Raw genomic sequence first — 25,488 nt, forward strand, 5'->3', positions numbered from 1 at the left:
AAGCGGAAGTAGATGTTTTTCTGGAACTCTCTTGCTTTTTCGATGATCCAGCAGATGTTGGCAATTTGATCTCTGATTCCTCTGCCGTTTCTAAAACCAGCTTGAACATCTGGAAGTTCACGGTTCATGTACTGCTGAAGCCTGGCTTGGAGAATTTTGAGCATTATTTTACTAGCGTGTGAGATGAGTGCAATTGTGTGGTAGTTTGAGCATTCTTTGGCATTGCCTTTCTTTGGGATTGGAATGAAAACGGACCTTTTCCAGTCGTGTGGCCACTGCTGAGTTTTCCAAATTTGCTGCCATATTGAGTGCAGCACTTTCACAGCATCATGTTTCAGGATTTGGAATAGCTCAACTGGAATTCCATCACCTCCACTAGCTTTGATCGTAGTGATGCTTTCTAAGGTCCACTTGACTTAACATTCCAGGATGTCTGGCTCTAGGTGAGTGATCACACCATCATGATTATCTGGGTTGTAAAGATCTATTTTGTATAGTTCTTCTGTGTATTCTTGCTACGTCTTCTTAATATCTTCTGCTTCTGTTAGGTCCATACCATTTCTGTCCTTTTTCGAGCCCATCTTTGCATGAAATGTTCCTTTGGTATCTCTGATTTTCTTGAAGAGATCCCTAGTCTTTTCCATTCTGATGTTTTCCTCTATTTCTTTGCATTGATTGCTGAGGAAAGCTTTCTTATCTCTCCTTGCTATTCTTTGGAACTCTGCATTCAGATGCTTATATCTTTCCTTTCCCCCTTTGCTTTTCGCTTCTCTTCTTTTCACAGCTATTTGTAAGGCCTCCCCAGACAGCCATTTTGCTTTTTTGCATTTCTTTTCCATGGGAATGGTCTTGATCCCTGTCTCCTGTACAGTGTCATGAACCTCAGTCCATAGTTCATCAGGCACTCTGTCTATCAGATCTAGGCCCTTAAATGTATTTCTCACTTCCACTGTATAATCATAAGGGATTTGATTTAGGTCATACCTGAATGGTCTAGTGGTTTTCCCTACTTTCTTCAATTTAAGTCTGAATTTGGCCATAAGGAGTTCATGATCTGAGCCACAGTCAGCTCCCGGTCTTGTTTTTGCTGACTGTATAGAGCTTCTCCATCTTTGCCTGCAAAGAATATAATCAATCTGATTTCGGTGTTGACCATCTGGTGATGTCCATGTGTAGAGTCTTCTCTTGTGTTGTTGTTATTAGCAAAGAAAAAATCAAGTGAGAAATGTGCATTAAAATGATTTATGACATAACCACACTTGTTTAAGAATGTACTCCAATATCAAATGGCAAATTTCAACAATGCAAAAACTGCAGTTACCCTTGCACCGCCCAGTATCTCTCTTTCATACTTGCTGCCACATAGAGTACTTGTAGTAGTCTGTCCAAGACTGTGCAGGATGATCACACTATGTTTTTTGGTAGTTGTATATGTGTGATTTGCTTCAAGTTTAATGTGTCAACCATGAAAAAGGAGCAAGAGTCTCAGAAGCCTCTGCCAGTTTTTTCAAGTTCACTGTTGCTGACATATGGGATCCAAGTTGGCATTACCAGTAGGTATTAATTCTGTGGCCAAAATCTGGGTTTTTTTCAGATTTTAGACATCTCTGTTTTGATTAATAATATCAGTATCTGTGTTATTTCTTTCATAGCCTGATTGATAACTGTGTTGCTGAAAAGTTCCTACTTAGAAAGTAGAATGGATATAATATATGGCTATAGTGGGTATATATGCATCGGCCATCTGAAGTGGATATAATGCATCAAGTATCTGAAGAGAGATAAGGGCAAGAGGGAAAAAATGCTGCATTGCCATTTTTTCTTACCAGCTGGTGAAACACAGACGTGAAAACTGGCACCCTTGATTCCTGGTGCCCTCACTTCTTCTCTCAGGCTCTCCGTGCTTCCTGCTGGATCCTGGGGAGCAGCAGAGGATGAACAGTTACCTCTGTCTCTCTGTGGCACCGGAGGGGCAAGAGACAGTGATCACATCAGGAGGAGACCTTCCTCCTGGGGATCGTTCTGTCAACAAAGAAATTCCTTCATCCTCAGTTCTTCCTTGGGTTGGAACAGAAATGACTGGCAGCCTTGGGTTGCTTTCCTGTGTATTTTATGTGTATTTGGAGAGGAGGGCAGAAGTTTTGCTTCCTCCAGGTTAAGGGCTTTACTTTTTCCGTGTGCTGCCTTGATTACCATAGATTAAATCTTCAGGTGTAGGACCATTCTCCCCAATGTCTAGAGTATGTTCCTCTTAGCTTCTGTACTGAGGCAGGGGCCCTAGTTCAGCATGATGAAAAGAACACAGGCTTTGGAATTAGATCAGGTTCATCTACTTAAGAGTGCTGTAAACCTAGGAAAGTTATATACCCTCTTGGCACTTCAGTTTGCTCTTTGATAAAAATAAGGTTAAAGGAATTTGGTGTTATGCTTAACCATGTGGTAGACATGTAATAAATGTTAGATGTCACTGTTAACAAATCTCTTTGTCCATTTTTAAAAAATTTTTATTCATTTTATCAATACTGAAAACTTTCTTACCACCTTTGATGTCTTCATATTATTCCATGGGGTTGCAGAGAGTCGGACACACCTGAGTGCCTAACCGCTGTCTACATAGCATCTCTTCTGGGATAGAGAACTCTAGTGACCTCTTCCTGCCTCCTTTCACGCCCCGTCTCCTCATTTTATCACTCTGTGATAATTACTGACAGATCTTGGGTCTCAGTATATTAGAAGACAGTCATGATCATCAGGGAATACTTCCTGAGGGAGGCTTTCATTAATTGTAAAGTTTACTGAGGAGGGCAAAAGATGGTTGCCATATTCCATGTGTATGAGTGGCTCTGGATAAAGGCTCAGATATTGGAAGGGGAATTGCTGAGGAATGAGGCTGTAGAAGGTCAGTTTACTCAACCAAGAGTATTCTAGAAGGTTTTTGTAGTTCGTATGGCCTTTGGAGTTAGCTCAGACCCTAGGTCAGAAGCTTCCTCTGCAGTCATTTCCCCAGCGATGTGCCCGTGGGCAAGCTACTCCCCTCTTAAATGGGGATGAGACTGTATGGCTTTGATTTCTAAGACCATTCAGTTTAATAACTCCTTGGAGGACATGGTGGAAACATTTCCTCTTTAAATTATTTATCACTTGTAGCCAGTTCTGTGATGTTTCCTGGTTGTAGAAATGTTAATGGGACTTTTTAAAAAAGTGCATTTTAGAAACAAAGCAGTGTGGTAATACTCAGTCTTGGGATGCTGGGAGGATTAATAAGATCGTGTATGTTAAGTGCCCATCCCAATTTAGTATTCAGTGAAGTGTAGTTATTATTAACAGATGAAAGGACATGAAAAATAATTTGATTGGGAACATCTGTAAAAAGAATTTTAAATGACAAGGTCATAATGTGACCAGGATCTGAAATTGGACTAGAATGAGGGGAAAGAAGACAAAAGTAATATTATAGAGGTAATCAAGTGTGTACATCAGGAGCAAGTTTTACCTCTTTACAGATAAAATTTTCCCTTTTTTGATGAGTTTGTGATACGTGTTCCATTATAAACACAGGGAATGTGGCAATTGTGGGATAAATTCATTCTTTTATTATGTTATGGGCCTTTTACAGTATTCCTGAACTTGCCACCATATAAGCTGCTAGTCACAAAAAATAACATATTGGCTAACTCATAGATTACAAAGGTGTGCTTTATATTGTTATTTTATTTTTGTCTTGTTTTTGTTTTGTTGTGGGGTAGGGGTGGCTGGCTGGCTAGGGATTTCTCATTAGTTTATTAGTTTAGTTCCTTGGCCAGGAAGATCTTGGCTTAGGTTTCAAACATCTTTATGTTTTGATTAGAGTGATAACTGAAGTTTTAGCTCTTCTTTCTTTTCTTTCTTTTTTTTTGCCCCAGGTCCAGCAAGACTATGAACCTCTGTTCCAAATGCTTTGCTGGTAAGTGCAGAAAAAGGGTTTTCAATTTATTTTTATTTTTCTTCTTTCGGTTTTCAAGACGGTCTAAATTATTTTAAGGCTGTCTATCTTTTGGGTTTATGCGTGGGTTTTTATTTTCTTTGCTTGTGTGTGAAAGTAGTTTCTCTTCACCAAGTTGCTTTATATATTTGTTTAGAACTGTTGAAAAAGTCTTCCCTGAGTGAAATGGAATCTTATGTGTACTTGTCTCAAACAAACTTTCCTCAGTTTACGGTTGTTGGGCTATAGTGGGATTGTAAACACTCATGTTATAGAGGGGTTTTATATATACATATATATATATATATATGTATATATTCATCTTTGATGTTGACTTGAATGACTAATGGTGAAGGTTGCTTTTACCAATGAGAATACAAGAGAAAGAATATTTTCATGTTGGAGTCAGAAAGAGAATAATGCTGAATTGGCTTTTCAAATTCAGACCCTCATCGAAATCACCTTGGGTAAGTCACTTAACCTCTTTGGGCATTAGATTAATCATTTGTAACATGAAGGGCTTAGGCTTGATGTTTGCCAAGGGCCGTTTCCACCCCCTAAATGCTGATTGATTGACTCCTTGATTTATGACTCCTTCATGAAGTTAGTGGGCTTCCCTCTTAGCACAGTTGGTAAAGAATCTGTCTGCAATGTAGGAGACCCTGGTTTGGGAAGATCCGTTGGAGAAGGGATAGGCTACCCACTCCACTGTTCTTGGGCTTCACTGGTGACTCAACTGATAAAGAATCCACCTGCAGTGCGGGAGACCTGGGTTTGATCCCTGGGTTGGGAAGGTCCCCTGGAGAAGGGAATAGCTACCCACTTCAGTATTCTGGCCTAGAGAATTCCATGGACTAGTCAGTCCTTAGGGTCACACAGAATCGGACACGACTGAGTGACTTTCACTTTCACGAAGTTAAAACTTTAAGATTGTTTGTTTGTTTTTTAAGAACTCCACATCTAATGATCTTATGTAAGTCTTTATTAATTGGGATATGTTTACCTTTCATTATTACCTTTTTAATTACTTTTATTATTTTGTCAAAGACAAACCAGCACACAAGTTAGGTTAAGGACAGATTTTAATCAGTAACACACTGCTGTAGTAGGGAAGAGGGGACTTGTCTAGAGGGAACTGGGCATTTTAAAGGGAGAATGAGGGAGTAGGGGAGGGATTGCTAGCTTGTCTCAGGATGATCAGGGGAGTAGAAAAATCACAAAGGGCTGGTTAGTATAAATGATGATTAGCCTGGCTGTGTGTGTTAGTTGACAGTTATTGAAGTGAGGATTTTATCCTCCTACGGAGAGGAAGTGAGAGATTGAAGCCCTATTCTTCCCAGTGAGTACAGTTAGAGAAATGGCTTTCATGTCCTTGAGAAGGACACTACTGAGTGATTGAGTTTTAGTAGATGCACATACATCTCAAAGGGGGATGAAGGAAGCATTCACATTTTAAGCCATTTTAAGTAAATGCTGTAGGATAGGGTAGTCAGGGGCCTATGGTTAGCTTTTGGCTAGAACAGATCTTAAATTGTTTTGGCAGCTTTGAGCTTTCGCAGAGAGGCACTTTAATAAGAGGGACTAGGACCATCCTCGGGATGGGTCCTTGAGCTGTTAAAAACTGTATTAGTGGTTATTTACATCTATTAGCATAGGGGGATATGAGTATATGAAATCATTTGTGTTGATACTCTAGTTTTTATGGGCCAAGGTTGAAGCATGGTTGAGGAGAGGACAGACCCTGGCTGGAATTTGGTTGAGGAGAGAATCTTTGTCAGTATTCATCTTCTATTCACTGTGCTGTTGGACAAAGAAATAATCATAGTGTGATCTTTAGACCATTATGCCTAAACTAGGGGATAGGTTGGATGGAGTTGGGAAGGTTGGGAAAGTTGGCAGTTTGTTTCTGTTAAAAGTCTGGAACTTGTCAAATTCTTTAGGTTTTTAAAAGGAAAAGGTACTGGTAAGGTACCTTTTATTCAATTTTTAACGGAATCTCTGCCATGGTAAGTGAATGTGTTCTGCTTTTCTTGCTCTGCTTATCTGCAATAACAAATATGAAGAAATGCTTTCTCACTGGTGAGAGTTTATGGCTCAGATGGTAAATAATCGGCGTGCAATGCAGGAGACCCAGGTTCAGTCCTTGGGTTGGGAAGATCCCCTTCAGAAGGGAATGGCTACCCACTCCAGTCTTCTTGCCTGGGGAATTCCATGGACAGGAGCCTGACCAGCTGCAGTCCATGGGGTTACAGAGTGAGATATGACTGAGAGACCTAACACTTCCATGTTTTCATTTGTAGTAAAGATAGAGTAGCAGTGAGACAACATGTATGTTGTGTGTCTTTCTCCATGTAAAACTAGTTCCCCCATGTGATTCAGTGAAGTGTAGCTGGGGGGAAAGTCAGGTACCTTGAGTCAGGTGGTTCACGTCCAGTACTCAAAGAACTGTCTCATGCCCCTAAATAAATATAAAATTTAAAGATTATCAGTGAAAATAGTTCAGCCATGTTTCTTTGGATTTGTTACAGTTTTATTTTCTATGGTTGTCATTATTTTTTGAATCTCTGGTGGTCTGTGTCCATTTACACTTTGTACAGCTTTGTTATTTTTGCTTTTAAAAATATTGAGAATATTTTCAAGTGTGTAATGAAAATATTCTCTCTTTTCTTCTTTATCTCTACCCCTCTGCTCCTGATTTCCCCAACCTCATTTGAAAGGAATGACTCATAAACAACATCTTGCTTGCTGAAGCAGCATTTGGTGTTCTTTTTGAAATTCAGAAGAAAAAAGATCATTGAACTTTAAAGATAAAGTGGTGGATTTTGTTGGTGTATGAAGATAAAGTATAGAAATGCATTATTGCAGCAAAGGCATGAAATGTGCAAGACAGCATGAAGATTACTTTGTCCAAAAGCCTCTGTGATTTTAAGTAGTCTTTTAAAGTGTATCTTACTGGAGCCTATTATACAGAGTGAAGTAAGCCAGAAGGAAAAACACCAATACAGTATACTAACGCATATATATGGAATTTAGAAAGATGGTAACGATAACCCTGTATACGAGACAGCAAAAGAGACACTGATGTATAGAACAGTCTTATGGACTCTGTGGGAGAGGGAGAGGGTGGGAAGATTTGGGAGAATGGCATTGAAACATGAAAAAAAAAAAAAAAAAAAAACTTTCTCCTCAGTTTGTTGAAATACGTGAAATGATATCAAAGAATTTCATAAGATGAATTTCATAAGCCATACAAATGTTATTTTATGAATAAATGTATTCTGGTAAATTAAAAAAAAAATAAAGTGTATCTTAAAGTGTATATATACTTTAAAAGGTGGAAAAGTTGCTTTAAACATAGCTGTTGTGTACCATTAGGTTAGTTAAAGAGATTTTTCAAGATTCATTTTCAAAGCTATGGTGGGAAAGTGAGTTTGTTACAACATATTTGCATTAAATTGAATAAAATGAGTAAAAACATGTTTAAAGTCTTGTCTAGTTTTAACTTTTTCTACCCCCTTTATGTTACCTGCCATACTCTTGTTTTTCATTAAACATTTCATATTGGCTTTTTGTATGGCTTTACTTAACAAATCAGTAAATATTTATAATAGAAAGCAAAAAATTTCTTGACATGCTACTGATAGTTATATTAGGATGATATAAACATTTTATTGGTTGAAACACTACTTTTTAATGCAGTTTTTCAAACTGTATTGTGGATCATTAGTGGGTATAGAAATCAATTTAGCATTTAAAATTTGAGTACAATGGAAAACAGTCTGGGTGCATCACAGATATCAAGGGTAAGATATTATTTGTGAAATTTCTGAGATACATAAATGAAAATAATGTGCAGTGGGTTGTGATATAAATATATGTTACAATGGAGTATGGTTTAAAAAGTTTAAAGCCACTGAATTGCAGAAATTCATTGGAAAGTCATTGAGTTACTGGAGATCTCATTCTCTTTGGAAAATAGGGCATATTTCCCTTCTATCTTTAGACAAGGTGTTAACCAGCTGATTTCTTATGATCTTGGTTTGCTCTGAGCTCTTGACTAACTTGGACTATGTAATTTTCTATGTGGAAGCATGAACTGATCCCAATTTCCTTGAGCTGTGTTAGGGTATACAGAAGGTGGTCTTGCCTCTTAAAACTATAGAAATGCCTGGGGTGTTACTTCTGTTTGAGTGCAAACTCATTTTATGAATTTTTGAGTTTTAGATACCAACTGATCTAGACTTTTAGGGACATTTAGTATCAAATTCACAACGACCTCCCGTACTACTGTATTGAAGCTCAGCTATCATTAAAGCAATGCTTTTCACATAATGAGTTTGCTGAAAAAAATATGTATGTCAGAAATATCAAACAGGATGATCACAAGTGGGGGAGGCAGAGATTTTAATGACCTGACTGAAGTAACTCATCTCTACCATCCTCGGAAATGCTTGCTGTGGGGGACGGAGGAGTCTGGTAACCAGAGAGTAGCTGTGATCCATGGACCGTTATACGTTACAAGGGAGTGAGCCTGAAGATAGTTTCCAAGGGGTGGGAAATTGTTTCAGTAGATTCTTTGATGACAGATGCTTATCAGAAGACAAACTTAACAAGTGCTGAGTGTAAAAAGAACCAGTTTATTCTTAAAGACCTTTAGATTGCATATATGTGGTTTTTAATAATTTTTAGCAATTTCTTAAAAAAGAAAAAGGACCCTAATATGTCTATTTATTGACTGACAAAAGTACTTCATTGCAAAATCAAAGTAAGCGGGTTCTTCTAAACTGCAGACATGATTTTGAACATATTGTTCCATTTAAGCCTAACTTTTAAGAAACTTGCTATTCCGTGATTCACATAAAATTGGAAAAATAAGGGAGGGATGATTAATCACAGTGTGGGAAGTTGTTTTCTAACCCTTTAAGAATTGTGAGTGTATATGCTAAGTTGCTTCAGTTGTATCCGACTCTTTGCAACTGCATGGACTGTATCTGGCCAGTCTCCTCTGTCCGTGGCATTCTCCAGGCAAGAATACTTGCTTGGGTTGCCATGCCCTCCTCCAGGGGATCTTCTTGACCCAGTGATCATATCTCCTGTTCCTGCATCACAGGCAGATTCTTTACTGCTGAGCCATTAGGGAAGCCCATTTTATAGAATATTTCCTTTAAAAAGTAATACTTTTAGTGCATTACTACGTCAGTTTCCACGTGTCTTGTCAGTTGAAGATTAAAGGAGATAAATCATCTCAACTTGTAATGGTTAATTTAATTTTCTGAAAATTAGTTTCAGTGTAATTTTCAGATATATATTTCTTAGTGGAAAGATAGTTAAGCATACTTTTGCTTCGTAATTAGTTGTGTCTGTGCCTTGTTAGTGGTGAAGAACATTGTGATAAAGAAAGAAAATGATACATGTCATGTAGGAAGCATGTTCTACTATGACTCTAGAGATAACTGGACTTGATTTCAAAGGAATCTGTTTTCAGGTCCCTATTCACATGAATAAGCATAGATGTTGCGTTATGGTATTTAACATTGGAGAAAAATGTGATTATCAATGAATATATTTGTTAGTAGTCTTTGTCAGCTGGGAGAAAATTATTAACTTAGCATCGTAATATCCTATTCACTTTATTTCTTGATATTGTTTTACTTATTGTTTTAAATTTAAAGTGGACTTTGGAAAGAGGCTTTAAGGGATTGAAATAGCTAGTATTAAAGTAAGGTTCCTTTTTCCTCACTGCTGCATAAGTTGTATCCAGTCTGAAAATTACCAAGCTTGTTCATTGCTGTCTAATCTTCTGTATAAATCCAAAGTGATTAGAGTTTCATAATTTACCATGCCATTAGCTTGTGGTTTTTTTTTTCTCTTTTAAAAATAACATAGGGACATTATTTAAATGCTGATTGAAGTATGTGTTGTATACTGTTTTAAAATATATGTATTTAGTTGCATGGGATAAAGCTGAGTGGAGGTTATGTGAAAAATTTAATTTTGGTAGTCTCAAAGTAAGTATTTGCGGGAGTTTTAATTAATTTCGACTTTGTTGAGACTTTTATTATTAAGTAATTGCAAAAATTAGAAATTTTTAAAAGTTAAGTGCATTCTCCTTATGTCCGACAGACTCCAGAAGTGGTTAGTTTCTTTCTGGAATGAGCAAAATAAAGTTGGCTGTAGCTAGCAGCAGAGGGCGGAGAAGGCAATGGCACCCCACTCCAGTACTCTTGCCTGGAGAATCCACGGATGGAGGAGCCTGGTTGGCTGCAGTCCATGGGGTGGCTAAGAGTTGGACACGACTGAGTGACTTCACTTTCACTTTCTACTTTCATGCATTGGAGAAGGAAATGGCAACCTACTCCAGTATTCTTGCCTGGAGAATCCCAGGGACAGGGAAGCCTGGTGGGCTTCGGTCTATGGGGTCGCACAGAGTTGGACATGACTGAAGCAACTTAGCAGCAGCAGCAGCAGCAGAGAGAATCTCAGTGTTGACATCCAGGGTAAATGATCCAGCAGTGGTGGGCATGAGATGGGGAGTGGTAGTTAAGCCAAATGCAAGCAGTTTTCCTTGAGGTGACTTGAATTTCAAGAAACTTTTCAGAACAGGGCAATAATAAGCAAACAGTTTCCTCATGAATCTGGGACTCTTACTGCTTTGGAGTTACACTCTAAATTCTTTTCTGCTTCCATTTCCTGTTAGAAGTGTAGAGTAGAAGTGGCCTGATTCTAGTCACTTTTGAAAGGAAGAATGGTATCAGTAGGTTACAGCTGAGTTTTGAGGATGTATAGTAAGAGGAACTTAGTGAATCTGAACATTTTAAGCACTTCTTGTAATGCATGTTCCCTTTTAGAAATTGTGGGAACCCTGTATCCATCAGTAAAATAGAATAAAGAAAACACCCACTCTGAGTATTTTATAGGATGGTGGAATTTGAGGAGGATAGTAGAATCTGTATGCTTGTCATAGGTCGATTTTTCAAATCACCTTTTCCCAGAAGAGAGGCAACTGCTGCTCTTAAAATGAAGCATTTGAATAGGGTATTTATGTTTTTGTAATTCTGTTAACTTGGTTACTGTTAACTTGGTTATTCTTTGATTTCTTTAAAGCCAAAAATCCAAGAAAGATTACTCAAGTATAACACACACATTGTCATGTATTTGTTAGTTCAGTTCAGTTGCTCAGTCGTGTCTGACTCTATTTGACCCCATGGACTGCAGCACTCCAGGCCTCCCTGTCTATCACCAGCTCCCAGAGTTTACTCAAACTCATGTCCATCAAGTCAGTGATGCCATCCAGCCATCTCATCCTCTGTCGTCCCCTTCTCCTCCTGCCCCCAATCCCTCCCAGCATCAGTGTCTTTTCCAGTGAGTCAACTCTTCGCATGAGGTGGCCAAGGTACTGGAGTTTCAGCTTTAGCATCATTCCTTCCAAAGAAATCCCAGGGCTGATCTCCTTCAGAATGGACTGGATGGATCTCCTTGCAGTCCAAGGGACTCTCAAGAGTCTTCTCCAACACCACAGTTCAAAAGCATCAATTCTTTGGCACTCAGCTTTCTTCACAGCAACAATTTTAGAGCCTCCCAAAATAAAGTCTGTCACTGTTTCCCCATCTATTTGCCATGAAGTGATGGGACCAGATACCATGATCTTAGTTTTCTAAATGTTGAGCTTTAAGCCAACTTTTTCACTCTCCTCTTTCTCTTTCATCAAGAAGCTCTTTAGTTCTTCTTTGCTTTCTGCTGTAAGGGTAGTGTCATCTGCATATCTGAGGTTATTGATATTTCTCCTGGCAAACCTGATTCCAGCTTATGCTTCATCTAGTCCAGCTTTTCTGATGATTAACTCTGCATGTAAGTTAAATAAGCAGGGTGCCAGTATACAGCCTTGACGTACTCCTTTTCCTGTTTGGAACCAGTGTGTTGTTCCATGTCCAGTTCTAACTGTTGCTTCTTGACCTGCATACAGATTTCTCAGGAGGCAGGTCAGGTGGTCTGGTATTCTCATCTCTTGAAGAATTTTCCACAGTTTGTGGTGATCCACATAGTTAAAGGCTTTGGCGTAGTCAATAAAGCATAAGTAGATGTTTTTCTGGAACTCTCTTGCTTTTTCAGTGATCCAGGGGATGTTGGCAGTTTGATCTCTGGTTCCTCTGCCTTTTCTAAATCCAGCTTGAACATCTGGAAGTTCACGGTTCATGTACTGTTAAAGCCTGGCTTGAAGAATTTTGAGCATTACTTTGCTAGTCTGTGAGATGAGTGCAATTGTGTGGTAGTTTGGGCATTCTGTGGCATTGCCTTTCTTTGGGATTGGAATGAAAACTGACCTTTTCCAGTCCTATGACCACTGCGAGCTTTCCCAATTTGCTGGCATATTGAGTGCAGCACTTTCACAGCATCATCTTTCAGGATTTGAAATAGCTCAACTGGAATTCCATCACCTCCACTAGCTTTGTTTGTAGTGATGCTTCCAAGGCCCACTTGACTTCACATTCCAGGATGTCTGGCTCTAGGAGGGTGATCACACCATCATGGATATCTGGGTCATGAAGATCTTTTTGTATAGTTCTTCTTTGTATTCTTGCCACCTCTTGTTATAACATCTTCTGCTTCTGTTAGGTCCATACCATTTCTGTCCTTTATTGAGCCCATCTTTGCATGAAAAGTTCCCGTGATATCTCTGATTAATCTTGAAGAGATCTCTAGTCTTGCCCATTCTATTGTTTTCCTCTTATTTCTTTGTATTGATCGCTGAGGAAGGCTTTACCTCTCCTTGCTGTTCTTTGGAACTCTGCATTCAAGTGGGTTTATCTTTCCTTTTCTCCTTTGCCTTTTGCTTCTCTTCTCTTCATAGCTGTTTGTACGGCCTCCTCAGATAACCATTTTGCCTTTTTGCATTTCTTTTTGAGGATGGTCTTGATCACTGCCTCCTGTACAATATCATGAACCTCCGTCCGTCGTTCTTCAGGCACTCTGTCAGATCTAATCCCTTGAATGTATTTGTCACTTCCACTGTATAATCATAAGGGATTTGATTTAGGTCATGCCTGAATGGTCTAGTGGTTTTCCCTACTTTCTTCGATTTAAGCCTGAATTTGGCAATGAAGGGTTCATGATCTGAGCCACAGTCAGCTCCTGGTCTTGTTCTTGCTGACTGTATAGAACTTCTCCATCTTTGGCTGCAAAGAATATAATCAGTCTGATTTCAGTGTTGACCATCTGGTTATGTCCATGTGTAGAGTCTTCTCTTGTGTTGTTGGAAGAGGGTGTTTGCTATGACCAGTGCATTCTCCTGGCAAAAGTCTGTTAGCCTGCTTCATTTTGTATTTGTTAGAGAGAGACAGTTTAGCTCATCAGATTCTCTGAATCATTTTCTGTCCATTGGTGTGTATCTGTCTGGTATGGATGTCTGAAATTCAGAATATTGTAAAGTAGTAATAAACGTCCACAAGCTAACCTAGAATTAGTAAACATTTTGTAGGTTTTTTTTTTTTTGCTTTATAACATATCTTACAAGGGAACTAAAATCTTACAGTTTTCTTTTACCATAGTTATTCTTTATACTTTTTACTATGAATAGGTATTTATATAAACAATGTGTGATTCTGTTTTTGATATGTAAAAGTGGTTTGTTACACTACTTACCCCGCAACTTGCATTTATTATTATCCTTGGCCATGTGGAATGTGGGGTCTTAGTTCCCTGACCAGGGATTGAACCTTCACTCCCGGCTTTGGAAGCATGGTGTCTTAACTACTGGACCACCAGGGAAGTTCCTGTATTTTTCAAAACGCTTTTCCAAAGTAATCATTTTGACACATGTTGCTCTGGTTCATGTTAACTGTTACAATCTATTATCATGAAAGTCTTAGTTTCCAGGAACAGTCTTAGTTTATGATTTTTGTTTCTTAATTTCCTGGAACAGTCTTAGTTTATGATTTTTTTAATCAGTGAAATTAGTATTATCCCTTTGTACTTCACCGTGCCCCAGTTTGGTTGATAAATCATTGGTCACCTTCATTGAACTCTGCTGCAGTTTATCTAGTCCTCTGCCGATGGACAGACATGTAAGTTGATTTTCAACTACTGTTTTTATACCACGGTTGTCATGACCTCATGTTCTCGCTTTCTCTCTGTTTTAACACTTGCTTGACTGTGTAACACTGTATCTGTATTAGAAACCCTATCTTTGTGATGTGGCTTCCTTGCTCTCAATTGAAAGCAAGGCAGAGGCAGCAGATCCTTAACTGATTAGCAAGGCCAAACCCTGGCAGCCTTTTCTCACCTCTTAGTCTACAGCAGTTTGCTGTCTTACTAATAAGCATTTTAAAATTGTGTGGTTAATTATTACGCTGCTGCTGCTGCTGCTAAGTCGCTTCAGTTGTGTCCGACTCTGTGCGACCCCATAGACAGCAGCCAACCAGGCTCCCCTGTCCCTGGGATTCTTCAGGCAAGAACACTGGAGGGGGTTGCCATTTCCTTCTCCAATGCAGGAAAGTGAAAAGTGAAAGTCAGGTTGCTCAGTCGTGTCCGACTCTTAGCGACCCCATGGACTGCAGCCTACCAGGCTCCTCCGTCCATGGGATTTTCCAGGCAAGAGTACTGGAGTGGGGTAATTATTAACCTAGTCAAGATAAATTGAAGATGATCTTGTTATGGAAATTATGTCAAAAATAGTTGTTGCATTTCTAATGGGAAACAAAATGCTCAGTGCTTTAAGTAGCAGAAAGACAACTTATTTTAGGCCTATGTAGAAAAATTGTGAGCGTGTGTCATTGTTTTAGATAAAGAGGAAGAAATTTAATAGTCACCGAGTGTTTTGAGATAGTTTGGCTCCGTTTCTTGAACTTGGTTCTGCCCACGTTATCAGTCTAAAGCTGTGGTTTCTAATGGTGATATTGCACAAGGTAGTTGGAATTTCTACTAAGATTTGTTTTTATCGTTCTTTAAAAATTGCTGGTTTTTATAATGTATACACTCTTACTGGTATCAGTTTCCTAAAGTTGCTATAATTACTACACATTTGGTGGCTTAAAACAACAGAAGTTTGTTCTCTCAGAGTTTTGGAGGCCAGAAGTCTGAAATCAAGATGTCAGCCACAGGGCTGGAGCCTCTGAGAGAGAACCTCTTTCTTGCCTCTTCTAGCTTCCGGTTGCTGCCAACCCTCCTTGGCTTGTTAGATGCCTTACTCCAGTCTGCCTTTATTTACAGATGGCTTTCTCACCAGTGTGTGTCTGTCTTGTCTGAGGATGAGTGTCATTGGATTTAGGGCCCCACCCTTACTTGGGATGATCTTATATAAAAAATCCTTAATTATGTTTGCAAAGATCCTATTTCCAAATAAGATTACATTCACTGGTTCCAGGTGGACCTTTTTTTTTTGGGAGGGGGAGGGGGATTGTGAAGGGGGCACACCATTTAACTGGGGCTTCCCGTGTGGCTCAGTGGTAAAGAATCTGCCTGCAGTGCAGGAGATGCCAGAGGTGTGGGTTCGATCCCTGGGTCAAGAAGATCCCCTGGAGTAGGAAATGGCAACCTGCTCTAGTATTCTTGCCTGGGGAATTCCATGGACAGAGGAGCCTGGTAGGCTACAATCCATGGAGTTGCAAAGAGTTGGACATGATTGAGCCAACTGAGTACACATACCATTTAATCCACTGTAGGAGTATATAACTATTTTTAAAACAAAAAGACCTATAAGAGGTGTATACTTAAATTCTGTACTGATGGGCACCTTTGTGAAAGAGGCTTGGAGACCCCCCAGTTCTGAGATCTGCTTTGCTTAGATCTGGTTGACTCCTTTTCATATAATAAAGTCGGCCCTCTATGACATGAAAAGTGATGAATTCAGTGCTAATGCTTCATGGTTTCAGACAAATGCAGACTAAATAAAAATGATCACTCAGTTTTATGGGCTTCTTTTAGATTTGGTGGGCACATGGGTAACTCTCAGGTAGACTCAGAAAGCACCGTGACACTTCTGTGCTTCGCTCGTCTTAACCCCATGTGCTGCAGGCACTTGGAGTAGTTCTGAGTCTGGTTGTTTCCTTTGTGCTTGAATTAGAGGGTAATCATAAGGTTGCTTTTTGATCTTTTCTTGGTTATACTTAATTCTTAGTCCGTAGAAGGCATGGTGGGAAACAAGATAGAGCATTAGTTTCAGACCATTAATGTATAACTAAAATATGATCTTTAACGATACAAAATTTTATAGCATTAAAAATACCCCAACTGCTCAAACTGGTTCTTAGTGTATCAAGTAGAACTGACTATATGTTAATAGTCTTAAATATTAGTCGCCAAGTCATGTGTGACTCTCTTGCAACCCAGTGGACTGTAGCCCTCCAGGCTCCTCTGTCCATGGGATTTTCCAGGCAAGAATACTAGAGTGGGTTGCCATTTCTTTTTCCAGGGCATCTTCTTGACTCAGGGATTGAACCTGTGTCTCTTGCATTGCAGGTGGATTCTTTACCACTGAGCCACCTGGGAAGCAGTCTTAACTATTACCAAAGTTTTAAATTTCTTAATTTACTGTTAAACTAAATATTGGCTATAGAGGAGAAAAAAAAATACATTCAGCTAAGACTTCTGGTTTGGAGAAAACCAACAAGGGTACATAATCTTAAGAGAATGCCAGAAAAGGATACTTAAAATAGCAATGAAATAAGAATTACTGTTTGTAAAATAAGATGGAGGCAGTGCATGGACAACTTTGTCTGTTTTTAATAAGGCAGCAGAATCCCGAAAAGAAGTAATTGCAGTAGTAATAGCTAACATTTTTGCAGCCCTTTTATATTACAAAGCCGTCTTGTACAGTATTATCCCATTTGAACTTCACAGCCTTGGCGATTTTGTATCTCCATATTACAGATAAAGACACGGCAGCTCTGATGGATTAAATAATGTTCCAAAAATTAAACAAATCTTAAAGCAGAGAACTGAAATTTGATTTTAGGTGTTTACACACCAGTCCCTGTCTTGCACCACTATTTGAGTTGTCAGCAGTGAAGGCAGCTGGTGTAGACAGGGTTGTACTGTGAACACTCTGCAAGAATGTAGCTGTTGGATTGTTTTGCATTTTAGATTAAGGTTAGACACTTTTCCTGTTCTCTTTTCCTTTAGTTCAGTTGCATTTTGTCTTTCGATCTCAAGGGAAAACTGGAGAAACAGTGCTGGAAGCTTCACAGAGTAGCTGATTTGGGGAAAGATGTGCATGTGTGGTGGGGGGAGTGTTACGTCTAATCCTTTTTCTATTTTGGTGGTGAGATCTTCATTTCTTAATGTCTTTCTTCTTGTTCATATAACTTTTAGCTCATTAACCCTGCCCTCTGTACTGCATAGTGATGCACTATTTTTAATTTAGTCTCCTGTGTTTTGCTTCTCAGAAGATTTTTTTCAAAAATATTATGAGGTGTGATTTAATTGCAGGGCTGTTTTGCACATTGTCAGTGTGAAGGCAAAGATGAGTTTCATATTTAGACAGTGCAACCTGCAGGTTTCACTTGTTAAACCTTCTTGTTGGTATTCCTATTCCCTCATACACATGTATGCATAATAGTATTGGGAAAAAGTCTGGTTTTGCCGTATCCATATTTAAGCAATTTGGTTGAATTATGGAAGAACCTGTCCTCAGCCTTATGTATTTGCTCATTTGGAAACCTTGTATGGTTTATTGAGACACTAGTGATTTGTTCCCCAGCCTCCCTGTGGATTTTGTTCCATATTACAGTCTAGTTCCACCTCTCTGTCCCATACTCCTGCACTGTTAATTTGTACATTTCGATGCAGTTTGTTTCATTGTGTGTTTTTGTAATCCAAACTGAATGTAATGAGCTGTGTGCTTCAGGGACATGGCTTTGCCTTGCCAATTAGAACAAAGTGGTTACTGAGAAAGAGTATGTTTTAAATAAAACATGGCACCTCTTGAGTGGGACTGATGCTCATTTGGGAGTAAAAGAGATGGTTTTAACTCTTTGGCTCACAAAGAAGAGCCATTACTAAAGATCAGCACTTTTAAAGGGGGGAAAGAAAGGTAAATAGTTACTACCTCCATAAAATATAGTTTTGTAAGTTTCCTTATGGACTTAGTAACTTTTAAAGTTTGTCATTTCAAATCCGCTTGTTTTTTCCCATGATCAAGACATGATAGCAACATTTTAAAAATTTCTGCAGACTTTAATTCTGCTGCAGTTTCTGAATTTTGCATTATTCATGTTTAGGAAGGTGAAGGTCTATAAAACATAACTGTGTTAGCCTCTTTATTTTTCTGATATATCAAACCAAGTTTTTAATGCAATAGAGTCCCCCCCCCCCCCAAAGATACTTGAAAATTATGAGGAAAATGTAAGATTTTTTCTTAGTTGTGAGCATGTTACTTTATTTTTACATGATAAATAGAATTTTGAGCTATCAGTGACTTAAGACTATTTGGAATTTTAGCAACACTTTCATCAAATATTTAAAACACAGATGTCTTTGAATAGGTCTTTATAGGCTGACAGTTTACTAACTCGCTCCATAGGGAGACCTCTCATAAGTTGATTCAAATATTGTATTTGTATTTATACTTAAAAATAATAGAGTTCTGTTTTTGGCTGATATACCAGATAAGCTCTCGAATCTAACCTTGGCATAAGGAAAGCAATGAAGTTGCTTTTTGTTTTTTTTTAAATATTTTCCATTGGACTTGTTTTGAAGGAAAAAACAGAACTTTATCAAAAGCTTTGAAATATAGATACCAAGGGGAAAGTTACACATATAAAGACTGGTAATGGGCTTACACAAGATTTTAACGTTTATTAACCTATACACGCAAGAGAGAACAAGAGGAATGCATTTCTATGAAATAATTAAAAAATATATAGGTATACCCTGTTGGGAGGAAAATGTTTCTGGAAAAGTGAGCTCTGAACTGGAAGAAGCTAGTTTAATAGGACTGAGCTAGACTAAACTACACCTTTCTAACAGTCATAATGTCTTGAAAGCCCTATTGATGGTTTTAAAAGAAAGTCATTATAACAATATTATTAAAGGCACTGTACTCAGTTTTTGAAGACTAACACTCAGAATGATAGTGAAAGTAAAAAGTGAAAGTGAAGTCGCTCAGTGGTGTCTGACTCTTTGCGACTCCATAGACTGTAGTCTACCAGGCTCCTCTGTCCATGGGATTTTCCAGGCAATAGTACTGGAGTGGATTGCCATTTCCTCCTCCAGGGGATCTTCCCAGCCCAGGGCTCTAACCCGGGTCTCCCGCGTCGTAGACAGACGCTTTACCGTCTGAGAGGTAGAACAGTTTTCTGAATAAAGAGAATTACCTGCCTTCTTAACATAGTTCTGTTGACTGAACTAACAGGCCAAGACAGATGACTTAAAAATATTATCAGTGTCTTCAGAAATCACTGAATTTGCTAGCTTTGCATAAGATGACAATGGTGTTTTCTTTGGCTAATATGGTTTAAGATCCAGTCGCTGTTAAATTTATTCCCATGCTTGAAGCACAGATTAGTGTGAGAAGAAATTTCTCTTAAAATACTTTTAACACAGATTCTGTACTTCTAATGGCAACAGAAACCTAGATTGTTCATTTCTTCTGTGCCCATTCGGTTACTCAGTATATGTCATAAGTGTTTTATAACATTGTTTTTAGGAAGTCTAGAAATGTTAAACCTCCATTAATCAAGAGTTATTAAGAAGTGGTGATCATGGAATATTTGATTGCAAGAAATCTTACAGTCTTTCCTACCTAAAACACTGGTTTATTCCTAATGTCTATTAAATTAATGAGTTTCAAAATAGACTGAAGTAATGGGGATAAAAACTGGCTTGTTTTTCATCTTTTATGTATCTTCCAACTTCAGTTTCTTTTCTCCTTTCATTGTGACTGTGCTGTGTTAGTAATCTTGAAGATGGAACCAGAAAGAAATCTGTAACAAAGTGGCAACAACATTTTTATTTGTGAATATTTATAAGGGATTATATGTGTTATTCTACCATTTGTTAATTCATTTGCTGATGTTTGTTACTTAAGTTTATTCTTGTTCAGTACAGTAGGTACAGTTGACAACTTTGTTTTTACATGCACATTATATCTTTTAAGACATATTTATTACAATTATTTTAATCTTAAAATTTTCCTTAAACATACTTGTGTTATAAATGAAATTTATCTCATATAGCAATTAAAGAATTACTAAGATGTCCTAAAAATGTTTTTTGTATCATTAGTGCTTTAAGCCCCTAAACTTCACAAGTCTTTATGTATATATATACACACACACACATATATATATAAATACACACACACACACACACACCCCCACCCCATCACCTCCCCCTGGCCCCCAACTTAAGATAAAGTGTTTCATGTCCTAAGATATATGTGCTCTCTGGGAATAGACCTTTTTATGATGTCCTTCTATCAGGTGGTCTGGTTTTATGAGATATCACAAAGCAGACAAAATTCTACTCTCAAAGTACTGCTGGAGAAGCAGCCTAAAAAAGAAAAGAGAAAAAAAACTTGTATGCTTCCTACTGGCCAAAATTTGTCTTCATTGAAAGGAAAGTCAAAAGCAATAAATGCAGTTTTCTTTTGGGATGAGTGAGGTGTGTTGTTTTTGACATACGGTGGGTGTCACATGGAGCTGGTGTCACTTACAGCTTTTGTAGCATTTAAGAACTTAGGTAATGACGGTGTTGTATATGTAACACTTTGTCTTTTGAGGGGTTGTGGCCAACTGCTTAGTGAATAACAATGAAGCAGGTGATTTTGGACAGTGGGAATTTTGTGTTGGAACATCATCGACATAGTCTTAGATTAGTTAGCAGTGGTAATCACTTATTTTTGTATATATCATTGACATAATCTTCGCAGTGGTATTCATTTATTTTTGTATATGCCAGATGGTATAATCTTTATAAGACAAAAATGAATGTCTTGCCTAAAACACTTTTAAAAAATGTATGGTTATCATATAAAATATCTGACTTTGTTTTAAGCGGATGTTTTACTTTTTTGATATTAATATTTTGAACCTGTGAAAAGCATAGCTCTTGCTTAAGTGCTTGTCAGACCCCTGGACACTTGAGGCACTGCTGGTTATCAGTCCTTGTTAAAATTCTGTGGGTGACTCTAGTTCCAGCATAAATCAGAATTCAGAGAACCGGCGCACCCCAATATCAGAGTAGTGTTTTTGATATCTCAAAGGGCTGGCGTCCTTTGTCTGTTTAGCGGCTGCATTGAAAGGCTGTCTGGGACCTCTGTGTGGGTTTTAGATGGAAATAAATGCAGGGTATTCAGGGTAGAGATTCTGAATAAGAGAATGGAAGGGAATGGAAAGGCACACAACAAGCCTGTTTTTTTTTTAAAAAACACTGCAGCCAAGGGAACCTTTTCAAAGTATATTGTAAAGGTCAGATTTCATGTATTTTCTGCTTGTGCTCTGTATGACTGAATGGAGGCTGTTTCGCTACTGGTTTATGTGTACCGTGACTCGGTATTTTGTGAACACCTAACATTGTCAGCACTCTTGTCTTTGTGTGGCCTCACCCTTAAGAGAGAAAACAAAGACTCAGTCTGAGTTTACAGAAGCCCTTTCTTACAGACCTTTGCTGCACAACGCACAGGTGCACAGCCTTAGAGGGAAAGTAATTGTCCTGAGTTTTCAAAAGCAGAACTGGATTTTCCCTTCCTTCATGCACATTATAAAGTACCGACAAACCTTTTCTTGGTGGTTTACTCTTCTTATTCTTTAGTGCCCACTAAAGAATCATGGTTGAGGGAGAGGGAACATTACTTTTTGTTAACTAGTATCTCTTCAATTCATTGGTGATTTAATTTCTCACAGCATTATCAAAGAAATTGATTTTTTTTTTACTGCTTTGGAAACTAGTTTTTAAAAGTTTTGCGTGGGTGAAACTTGAGGACACAGTGCCGAGTGAGATAAGCCAGTCAGAACAGGACATAACCGATTCCGCTTACAGGAGGCACCTAGCTGGAGTGGTCAGATTGACAGGACAGGAAGTAGAATGGTGGCTGTCAGTGCAGAGGGAGGGAAGGGTGATTCTAGAGGCGATTGTACAGAATGCCACTAAACTGTCGCTTCAAATGGTTGAGATGGTAAATTTGATGTTATGTATATTTTACCACAATTAAAAATAATAATTAAAGAAGCTGTTTAGTCTTGGGTTTTAAGTATAATTTTGCTCTCCACATTTGCCAAGAATCAATCTTTGTTCCAGTTTCTTTTAAAAATCCATTATCAATAGGAAATTAATTGTCAATATTCCTTTTTATTCTATGCAACCAATAAACTAGTAATCTTCAGTAGTGAGAGTGGAAACAAAGTATTTACAGAAATGAAAATGAGAACAGAAAACTATTTTTTACCCTCCTTTAATTGTCTGTGTTTAAGTATTGTGTAAATATAATTTATCAAGAAAGTGTAGTGGCTTTGATTTTGGGCAGACTATTTGGAATATGGAGGTCATTATACCTCCCTCACTAGGAATCAAATGACATGAGGTAGATGAAATCTCTTTAGAAAGTATGTATTTTGTCAAAGTACTACATGCACATAGTTGAAATAGCCAAAATATTACATGTGGCAAAATGCCCCACCCTGCCCTACTCTCTCCAGCTTTTCCAGATGCAGCTACTTTCAGTTCTTCTTTTTCTTCTAAATTTATACTCCGTGTATTTATGATTAGTGTACATATATTGCTACATTTTGATTGATCACTTTTAGGCATTTTAAGCTTTTTGTTACAATGTATAAAATGTTTGCTTTTTCACACCATGCTCCCCTATCCCCTTCCCCTCCAGATATGTTTACAGTGCAACTTTTAGTTAAATAATTCTTCTGTATTTACATTATTAAGGGTATATAAGTATTATGAGCTATGGGGCATTTCAGTATACTATAATATTTCCTTTATGTTTTCCTTTCCTGGGTATTTATTTCCCAGATATTTTAATATTATTTTTATTTTAATTCTCTTGTATTCAGAAAATATATTTTGTGTGAATTCAGTTCTTTTAATACTTTATTGCGACTTACTTTATAGCCCAGTATGTCATGTCTTGGTAAATGTTTCATGTGTGCTTGAGAAGAAGGTACGGTCTGCTGTCGTTGAGTGGTGTGTTCTGTAAATGCCAACTAGGTTCGGTTGGTTGATAGTGTTTGTTCAAGTGTATATGTTTTTTTGTTTTTGCCTCCTTGTATTTATCAGTTATTGGGAAAGAGGTGTTGAAATATCTGATTATAAATGTGTATTTTTCTATTTTTTCCCGTTACAGTTCTGTCAAATTTTGCTTCATGTATTTTGAAACTCTATTATTAGGTTCAAAAATGTTTAGGATTTTCATATATCTTTAGGAATTGATCCATTATTATGAAATAACTTACTTTTATTCTAGGTAATATTTGTTTTAAAGTTTAGCTACTCAAGCTTTCTTTGGATTAATGTTAGCATGGTATATCTTTTCCCCTTCTTTACTTTTAACCTGTTTATGTTTATAATTATTAATACATGCAGGTAAGTGGTTTCTCTTTAGAAGCAGTGTAATAAAACCTTACTGATGAGCAGTTCTAATATCTAGATTTGTTTTTATTCAAGGAGAAAATTTGGCTCTTGTATCTAGATGCTGGTGTGGAATAATTGTGCATAGATTTAAAATAAACTGAAAACTCGAAAGACACCGATGAAAGAAATTAAAGACACAAATAAATGGAGAAGTGTCTTGTTTTGATTAGTTTGAAGAGTATTGTTAAAATATTCAACTACTTAAAGCAATTTCCATATTGATTCAGTGCATAAAATTCTTAATGGCATTTTTCACATTTTCTTCAGTTTTGTATGGAAGCACAAAAGACTCCAAATAAAACCAAGTTGATCTTGGTTAATTAAAGCTGGTTGTTACTGCTTTCAAACTGTTTACAAAGGCATAGTAATCAAAACACTGTGGTAGTGGCATAAAGGAGACACAGGCCCCTGGAGAGACATCGAGTGCCCACATATAAGCATATCTGCTTATACAGTCAGCTGGTCTTGGGGCTTCCCTGGTGGCTCAGAGGTTAAAGCGTCTACCTCCAATGCAGGAGACCTGGGTTTGATCCCTGGGTTGGGAAGATCCCCTGGAGAAGGAAATGGTAACCCACTCCAATATTCTTCCTGGAGAATCCCATGGACGGAGAAGCCTGGTAGGCTACAGTCCACGGGGTCGCAAAGAGTTGGACACAACTGAGTGACTTCACTTTCACTTTCACTTTGAATCTTTGACTAGGCTGCTGAGAATATACAATGGACAAAGAGTAGTCTTTTTATTAAATGGTGTTGAGAATACTGGACAGCCACCTTCTGTCATGTTCATGAAAATGAACTCAAAACAGATGAAACACTTAACTGTAAGACCTGAAACTGTAAAACTTCTGGAAGAAAGCATAGGGAAAGAAAAAGCTCTTTGCTATTGACCTTGGCATAAATATGACTGCATTAAATAAAAAGTTCTACACAGCAAAGGAAATCATCAACAAAATGAAAAGGCAGTATATGGAAGGGGAGAAAATACTTGCAAGGCATGTATTTGATGAGGGTCTGATATCTAAAATATATAAGGAATTCATACAACTTAGTAGCAAACCCCTCCCAAGTAACCTGATTAAAAACTGGGTGAAGGACCTGAGTAGACTTTTTTCCCCCAAAGAAGCATACACATGACTGAACAGTAAAAAGAGCTGAAATGAGCCAGGCAGAGACACAAACACTGTCATCTCAGTTATACCTGGAATCTAAAAAAAGTACAGGTCAGTACAAATCAAAATCACAGTGAGGTATTACCTCACACGAGGAAGTCTATTATCAAAAAGACAAAAGATGACAAGTGTTGGTGAGCTGCATGGAGAAAAGAGACCCTTTGTATACTGTTGATGGAAATGTAAATTCATACAGTCATTATGGAAAATATAGTAAGCTTCCTCAAAAAATTAAGATAGAATTACCATATGATCCAGCAGTCCTGCTACTGGGTATATATCCAAAGGAAATAAATCAGTATCTCAGAGATACCTGCATTCCCATTTTCATTGTTGTAGCATTACTCACACTATAGTGTCGTCAGTGTGTGAACAGATAAAATGTCACACACCCCACACCCCCACTGAAATGTTACTCACTGTGACACACACACACACACACACACACACTCTCTCTCACTCTCACTCTGAAATGTTACTCAGCCATGAAAAAGAAGGAAATTTGCCTTTTGCAACAAACTGGATGAACCTAGAGGACATTATACTAAGTGAAATAAGCCAGCAAAGAAACAAACTCTGTGTCATCTCAGTTATACCTGGAATCTGAAAGTCTGACTCTCAGGCGGAGAGTGGAAGGGTGGTTGCCAGGGGCTAAGGAATTGGTGAAATGGGAGATATTGGTCAAAGGGCACAATTTTCAGTTATAAGATGGATAAATCAAGCTTCGGTCTAGCTCTGTGACAGTAATGTGCAGCGGCAGCAAAGGCTGTTTCAGTGTTACCA

The 25,488-nt window shown here is 38.0% G+C and overlaps 1 protein-coding gene across 2 annotated transcripts in view; it reads left to right on the forward strand.

Annotated features, from left to right (window-relative positions):
- The window catches only part of ZFAND3 (zinc finger AN1-type containing 3), a 328,186-nt gene that overhangs the window by 103,260 nt on the left and 199,438 nt on the right, over positions 1 to 25,488 (forward strand). For both annotated transcript variants that reach the window (XM_070777441.1, XM_019985979.2), the window contains exon 2: positions 3,903 to 3,943. In XM_070777441.1, coding sequence (XP_070633542.1) covers positions 3,903 to 3,943 — 41 coding nt within the window. The remainder of the gene's footprint in view (positions 1 to 3,902; positions 3,944 to 25,488) is intronic.

Source organism: Bos indicus, chromosome 23 (genome assembly GCF_029378745.1).
Source record: "Bos indicus isolate NIAB-ARS_2022 breed Sahiwal x Tharparkar chromosome 23, NIAB-ARS_B.indTharparkar_mat_pri_1.0, whole genome shotgun sequence".
Lineage (NCBI taxonomy): Eukaryota > Metazoa > Chordata > Mammalia > Artiodactyla > Bovidae > Bos > Bos indicus.